The sequence below is a fragment of the Equus caballus genome, chromosome 5 (assembly GCF_041296265.1).
Source record: "Equus caballus isolate H_3958 breed thoroughbred chromosome 5, TB-T2T, whole genome shotgun sequence".
NCBI classification, from domain to species: domain Eukaryota; kingdom Metazoa; phylum Chordata; class Mammalia; order Perissodactyla; family Equidae; genus Equus; species Equus caballus.
The window spans coordinates 31,412,643-31,420,810 of record NC_091688.1 but is presented as its reverse complement, the minus strand read 5'-3'; the positions used below and the strand labels follow the sequence as shown (position 1 = coordinate 31,420,810).

Genomic DNA, 8,168 nt, shown 5'->3' with positions numbered 1-8,168 from the left:
TGCCTTTAAACGATGATCCTGCCAGCTCCCTTTTGGAAGTAGTGAGGAAGAAACTTTGAACCATGCTAGGATATGCTATTTCCAATCCAAATGAGAAAGTGCCTTGAGAGCCAGCCCCACGAACTGCTGCTGGCACCTTTCCTTCCAAGAGGCAACTTTCCTTGCAATTGATCTTACAGCTAAATGAATAAACCTCATGCTTTGTAGCATTGTAAAGTCTTTTTTTTTTTCCTTTTCTAGAAATTCAAAACCTCAGACATCGGTAGAGACATTGAGCAAATTTTTATTTTCTGCACGTCTGTTTAGCGAGAGGATTTTCTCCGGCTATTCCTTTTACATTGTTGATGCGTCAGTCCTTCCTTTCTTATCTCTTCCAGCGGCTGGAGAGGCTGCCGGGAGCTGGTATTACAGCGCTGCCATCTGATTGGCTGGACGGTCGTGGCTGGGCTATAAAAGAGACCCCTACAGGTCTGGGAGAGAGAAGCTCAGTGGATTCCGACAGCATCTTTCCGGGAGAAAAGGCAAAGTGCGCTCAAAACAGAAGCCACAGCTCCTCCTGCCGTTCTTTCTTTCCTGACTTGCGAATCCCACAATAAACAAGATGTGCAAAGGACTTGCAGGTCTGCCGGCTTCTTGCTTGAGGAGGTAAGATTATTTTCAGCTGCTAACCGTGTTAAACTTTCGGATAGACTTTCTCAGTTGTTTACATATCCTACTTACTAACCTCATTGTTTGGAATTAGAAGCAATGTGGTCAGGAGAGTGTCGACTTCCTAGCTTTCCTCCAGGACTAGCTAGAAATTGTGACTTAAGAAGCATTCTCCCCAGATTTGGGCACTGACACGTTGTTTTATATGACCTCAGTTTTGAAGACTGTTCCATCCTCTAACCGAGCTAGTTCTAAGTAAGAAGGGACGTGAAATTTTTGGATTCTGCACAGTGGTCTGTAATATCACTACCTGGGATGACTATTATTAGTTGAGCATTGCTGGGGTATGTAGAATTCTGGCTCTGGGCTTTCGGATGGTGTGCTAGATTTTGTTTCACGGAGGACACCCCAGAATGAGGTTGTCTACAGCACCAGAAAGGCACTATACTCTCTGGGGTGCTGTAGTATCTTTCACTCTCTACGTTCTTAGAACTAAATGTTACAATAAAATATAGGTTCCAAAAGTAGATCTTTCTTATCTGTCTGCCCCTACCTCTAGTTCTGGAAATGTCTCCTGTGTGTGGTCGTTGAAAAATATTGATCATAACCAATTAGTTAAGTCCCGTAGAAGATCTCATCCTAAAGACATTGTTTTGTCAATGTACTTTCTCTTGATTAAAAAAAAAAAACAAAATACTTAAAGATGTGTAGCTACTCATATATCTTTGGCTTTTTGACAAAGGTATAAATGAATGCTTTCAGAGAATTGTTATATATTAGCCAGTTGAAAAAAATACAAAATTAATGCATATTACATTATTTAATCTTACAGTGAAAGGTAAAAAGTCAATCTGCAGGTAGACCACCCCTTTTCTTGTTTTCCTGCAAATTGAAATCACCTTGAATTCCAACTTAGAGATATCCCAGAAAGCACAGTCTTTTGTACATTGCTAAGAAGTTTGCCTTTCAAGTATTCTGTCCTTCAGGAATATGAAAGAGTCTTCTTTTTTTCATATTCTTTCATGACTGCTTTAAAATGAAGCAGGAGGGTCTGGCAGAGGCTCCCTAGGAAATAAATGCCTCTGACCTCCATCATTAATGTCCTGAACGGAATGGAGCAGATCACCCCAAGCTTCAGTTAACTCATGTATAAAATTAATCATACAAGATACAGGGGTGTCAGGAGAAAGTTATGCTCTGGGAAATATTTTGCGAGACAAGACAAAAGATTGCACTCGAGCTCTGCCCTCAGGGAGCAAGAGCTAACCTGGGGAGGTCAACTCTATGTCAGTAGGGTGGACTGCTCTTCCCTCTCCTCACTGTGAGCTGGAAATCATCCAGTCCAACACCTTCATTCTAGCGTTAGTGCCTGAGGCTCCAGAGGGACCGTGAACTGCTCAAGGTCACATAGGTGGTGGGTAACAGAGAGTGGAACAAATACAGGTTTCCTGAATCCGATCATCCCTGAAGTCATTTGGGTTTCATTTTTATGGTTGTATTGTGTTATAAGGGCAAATCTAATGTACTTGCTAAGCATACTTCCAGCTCTTCAAGAAATGACTCTGCGTTGGTCAATAACTGTTAGATCTCAGCCAGGGCCGGCACATGAAAATAGGAAATGATTTCTATTTAGACCAAATCATAATGTACTTATAGCATCACTTTAGAATCACCTTAGCCTTTGTGAATATCTTGCTATCATTGAGGAAGATTTTGCATCCCCTGACCAGTTGGGGAAGGAAAGGATGGAAAACAGTCTTGTAGAGGAGAGAAAATACTATTTTAGGGGCAGTCCAAGAACAAAATGGAATTTAAACTTTCTGGGGGAAATGCACATGGGTAAGCCACTAAGAAATAAGTGCCAACCTAAAACGTCTTTTTATTCTTCTTGCTTTTTTCTGTCTAAGAAGGAAGATCTAGTCATTCATTTCTTTTCAATTAGCATTTCTCTTTTAAAACAATTTCTTGGCTTTTATAATGAAAGAGATTCAAGCAAAAGAATAATTAACAAATAATGAGAAAATTGAGCTGAAAGCTTATTAAAAGGTCCTCCTTTGAGTAAGTCAGGTGCCCTGCTGCACTCTAGCTCCCTATTAAACAGCGGCAATAAGCTGGAAGCTCTGCTCTGATAAAGCAATCACTAGCTTCAGTGATGACTTACTTGCTTCCCTTTATTGTTTTTAAGCCTCAAGTGCCCTTTACAGTGTAGATGTTAAAAAGGAAAGCAGTAGCAGCAGCAGCAGCAGGAGATTTTCTAGAAGCAAGCCCGAAGGATCTCAGGTTTCAGCCTGAGCGTTCGCATATACCACCTCACCTTGCACTTCCCTCTGCTGGAGATGCACACCCCCGTGTATATCCCGTCACGGGAGTTGCTTGGCCCACCTCATAAAAGGCTGCAATTGAGCAGACCTTTACTTTCCTGAGGTGCTTCTACAGTTCCCTCTCTGCTAACAAGGAGGCAGATGGAAATAGCAAGCACCCTCCAGAAGGTGGCGTGCAGCAGGAAGGTGCCATATTTCACAGTTACTGCTTGCTTTCCAATTCCTAAAAATCACTCAAAGAACAGTCAAGTTTTCAATATGTTTCTGTTGAAGATACCGAAGTGTTCCATTTGTCACAATGACAAGTTTACAGAAGAGGCTCCTGAGGGAGATCGAAGGGTCAGAATTCCAGTTCCTGACAAAGGAGCCGGTGCTCTGTCCCTGGCCTCCAGGTTTTGTAGTAAGTCATGGGCAGAAGCAGAAGTGGAATCTTGTTTTCCTGGGAGTTCATGCAAACTCCAGCTCTCATTTCCTGAATAAATTGCCTCTGCCTCTTAACTAGTAATGGAATCTTTGAGCTCTACCATGAGGGTATCTTTTAAAGAGAACTATTATCATTATCCTTTTTTTTCCTCTTCCGTGCAGTGCCAAAGATATGAAACATCGGCTGGGTTTCCTGCTGCAGAAGTCTGATTCCTGTGAACATAATTCTTCCCACAGCAAGAAGGACAAAGTGGTGATTTGTCAGAGGTAAGAGAAGAGGCCTTGGAGAAGATCCATTGAGCATTAACTATCTGACGACACAGATGTTCCATGGGGAGAAAAGGAAGTTAGATCCCTAGTTAAGCTAAATTTGGATCCAGACAGCCTCCATTTTCATGGAGATCATACTTGCATTTGAAATTTCCATACATTTAGTCGAAAGACGGTCCTAGTCAACAATAGGTTTCACCATGATGATGGAAAAATAAAATCTCTACGTTTTATCCAGGGTCTTAAATTTCTTGCCCCAGTTTTGTGTCGTGGCATTCACATTGTTCTTTTTCTCTCTCATGTCTCTAGGGTGAGCCAAGAGGAAGTCAAAAAATGGGCTGAATCACTGGAAAACTTGATTAGCCATGAATGTAAGTCTGATAGTTCCCCCTCCCAGCTAATGAGGATAAAAGCACTCTAGATGGACAAGTTAGCTCATACTATGTTTGGTTTTATAGGAACTGCAGATATGCTTGGGTTTCTTCTGACTTCCAGACTCAAGGGAGTGAGTCTGTTTAAAATTTTATCATGTCTTAGAGCGTTGTGATATACAATGGAAAGTTCATACACAAACCATGTGGAAAACCATCTCTCTCACCACATGGAAAAAGGGGAGAGGAAAAAAAATCCAAATACTGAGATTTCTTGCAGAGTCAACCTCAGTTTCTCTACCCCAAACCCACTTTGGCAATTGATGGCTGCATGGGCATTTCAGAAACATAACATTTTCTTAAAAGAAACTTCAAACCTCGAGCAAGAAGTGCTAGGTATAGCTGAGATCCAATAGCTACCAAACATAGATTAGGGTTGCCTGACCCTAGTCATCTCCAAAAATGGAAGAAATAGGGGATTCTTTGAACTCTTGCCTTATTCCTTCAACCACCTCGGCTTTATCTAAAATACTATGTCCAAGAGGCCAGCCGGTGTGATAACTGTGGTTCTTTCTCCTCTATCCTAGGTGGGCTGGCAGCTTTCAAAGCTTTCTTGAAGTCTGAATACAGTGAGGAGAACATCGACTTCTGGATCAGCTGTGAAGAGTACAAGAAAATCAAATCCCCCTCAAAACTAAGTCCCAAGGCCAAAAAGATCTATAATGAATTCATCTCAGTCCAAGCAACTAAAGAGGTAGGTCTTCATGGCAGAGAATTCTCTGGATCTTTGTGAAATTTCCTAGTAGTGGTGTTCGTGGCATGGATCTTTAGACTATGTGAGTTAGAGGAAAAATTATAACAGTGGAGCAAGTTATGATAATCTTGACAACCACAAATAAAACAGTTAAGAAAAAAAGCTCTTTCATCCAAATGACTTAGATGATCTCCCTTAATGAATTTTTCCGATGAATGTCCCCAATTTGTGAGACAGAACAGAAAACATTGCCCTGCCCCCTGAAGCTGATGAGCCTTTTATACTCTCTTGACAAGTGGCAGGGTGGAGCCAAATGTCCTTTTCTTCATTCCTGGGGTGTAGAGGGTGCACACTTACTATTCAGGATAAAGCATACAGCCTTCCAGCTTCAACAGGGACTGTGTCTAATGGTGCCTTGGCCTCTGCCCTCAGGTAAACCTGGATTCTTGCACCAGGGAGGAGACAAGCCGGAACATGCTGGAGCCTACGATAACCTGCTTTGATGAGGCCCAGAAGAAGATTTTCAACCTGATGGAAAAGGATTCATACCGCCGCTTCCTCAAGTCCCGATTCTATCTCGATTTGGCCAACCCTTCCAGCTGTGGATCAGAGAAGCAGAAAGGAGCCAAGAGTTCTGCAGACTGTCCTTCCCTGGTCCCCCAGTGTGCCTAATTCTCACTTGGTGGTGTGGGGCTGAAATGTCAAGACTCTATGCCTGGAAAACCTGAGGCCAAATATTGATCTGTACTAAGCACCAGTACTTTCTCCACATTGTAACCTAATATTCATGCTGCCTGCCACGTGTGAGTCACTCCCATGTAAAAACCAGATTTGTTTTAGTGTTTTGGTGTTCATCAGGGCGGCATCTCATTCTAGTCCAGTTTTCCTGAATTTCTTTTAAGGTGCCATGTGAGCAACTATCTAAATAATGGCCTTGTAGGTCTGGATTTTCAAAGATCGTCGGCAGTTCTCTCCTCCCAACAGTCTGACCTCAGGTTGGTTGGTTGGTATACTTCATGTGACATCCACAGGCACATGTATTCTGTTAGCCAGCACTTTCTCCAAACTCTAGATGTTTAGATGAGTTTGCTCTATTTTGTGTAAGTGTGTGCATATAGGTACACACACACACGTACATTCTATATACATATGTGTATATATACATACATAAATATTTCTGCAAGAATGGTTGGGGAAGACCCTAGGTGCTCATAACTAGAGTGTGTGTACATACTTACATGCATGTTCTGATCCCTGGTCTTTCATTGTATAATTGAACAGGGCAAACTGACTCAGCTCCCACACAGGCTAAGAAAGGCATGCTAAGCCGTGGAAAGTGCATTCTGTAAAACTCCATGGGTCTTGCTGGAGAAGCATCCAAGGGAATCCATGCTTAATTTAACCACTGACAGCCTCCAAGTTGAACAGTATTCTAAGGAGCAAATATCATATAGAATCTTATACTTGACTGACGCAGCGCTGTCTCGGGCTGGTTATCACTAGTGGCACTTTTGAGTCCCTAAGCTGCTGGCCTCGCCTTCTTTGCCTGGGTGCTTGCTGCATGAGTCTCAGCAGCCGGGTGGTATGGAGTTGGGAGTTGGGATGCTTGAACTGGATGAAGAAACGCACGTAGGGCCTCGCCAGCTCCAGCTACTATAAGATACTGGCTGAGTAAGGGCACAGAATTTAAAGGTTAATATTCTTATCTGCTGCTCTCTTTTCCTCTCCTGATCAAGGTGCTCTTCTCATTTTGCTTTTTCCAAGAGAACTTTAGCCATCAGACGAGGCTCCTTAGCCCACTGTGGTTGTTTGTTTGATTCTCCATAATGGCTCTAGGCTATATGCCTACACTGATCAACCAGCAGCAGGGGAAAGATTACATTTTATGAGAGGAGACACGTTTTCCCAAACTGAAAAGCCCTCCTAGGTTTCTCTTTTCAAGGTAGAATCTTGTCCATTCCATCCAGAACATCAGGGTTAAGAGAGACTGAAGGCATTTCTTTCCAGGCTCTGAGACTAAACAAGAGGGAAGAGGAAAAAAGAGAAAAAGGATGTCCATTGTTAGAACTACTGTTCGGAACTTTTCAAGGCACATGAAATACTTGAAAATTTCTCATTTATGTTATTTATGGTGTTGTTTTGTACAATGTTTTTATTATTGTATTGTTTTATAAATGGAGGTGCATGATATCACCTGAATTATTAATGAACGGTCAGGAAGTAATTTTCTTCCCATTCTTCTAAAACTACGGCCTTTGAAGTGCACACACATGTACCAACTGCTTCGGTATAAATTACATGCATGAGCACCTTGTGGCGTTTAAGCCAGTAGACTGGGCTGCAAAATGAAGACGCTGGAGTGTGTGTATACAAATCTCATTGTGTTAAAGACATAGGTTTTCTCAGTTGTACCCTTCTTGTCTCTCTGGCAGTCTTTCCTTCAATGTCCCTGGAGTTTCTCATCAGCGTCCCTTTGTGTTACACACAATTCCAGTTTTGTCTCTGGTTGACTCCGGGATCCAAATGTATAACTCTCTTCGTCTTGCCCTATTATAACTGTCATGACTTTCAGATTGTACCTGTACTCCCGAACTGCTGTCTCACGAATAGGTTTGGAAGGTCATTCTGAATGAGAAGTAAATTATTTTATGTAATTCATTTTTCAAGTGTGTTTTTCAATTGCATTTTCCTGTTATTTCATCCCATTTGACATGGAGAGCTTACCTGCTCATGGTCCGTGGACAGAATACTCCTTCCATATGCATGCCTATTTTTATCATGTGCTTATTTAAAGGCCTCAAAGCTGATGCTTCCAGTGAAACACATGCATCTTAATAATAAGGGTAAATAAATGCTTCATACAAAACTATCTGCCTGTAAACACATTAATGATCCACAAACATGTTATGAGAAACAGCAGGGTGAGGGTGATTATAGAAAATGGCTCATGTGACAGCCTTTTATCTCTCCCATGCCAACTCTGGGAAAGAAAGGAGAAAATGAATAGTGTATATTCTTCAGTTCCTGCCACCCTCTGCCTACAGTTAGTCATGGAACAGAGGCAATCTTGGCTCCAGAGACTTTGCTAAACAGATTTGGTAGTTTACTTGCAGGTCCTCAATAGGTTTTCAAGGGATAGAGCAGCATTTCTTCTGCCTCCAGTTACCTGCCTGATTGAGAGAAGATGGGAGCAGTGGGAGGTGGAGGAGGTGGAAGGGAGTTGCAGATGCCTTAGGATGGATCCCTGCCCAAAGTGCTCAAAATCCTTCCCTCCCTTTTGCTGATTCTGTTCCCTGGAAAAGAAGTCATAAAATATTCACATTCACAGTCACAGGTACTATGTCTATTATGGCATGAGGCCCCCATTTCTTGAATTCTTTC

At 42.1% G+C, this 8,168-nt stretch overlaps 1 protein-coding gene across 1 annotated transcript; it reads left to right on the top strand.

Annotated features, from left to right (window-relative positions):
* The first annotated feature begins 329 nt into the window (after nucleotides 1–329).
* On the top strand, nucleotides 330–7,445 carry RGS4 (regulator of G protein signaling 4). The gene is given in 6 exon segments (XM_014739674.3): nucleotides 330–575; nucleotides 578–645; nucleotides 3,555–3,659; nucleotides 3,972–4,033; nucleotides 4,621–4,787; nucleotides 5,220–7,445. Coding segments are annotated over 6 exon segments (873 nt in total). The 5' UTR covers nucleotides 330–344; the 3' UTR covers nucleotides 5,460–7,445.
* Nucleotides 7,446–8,168: the final 723 nt, after the last annotated feature.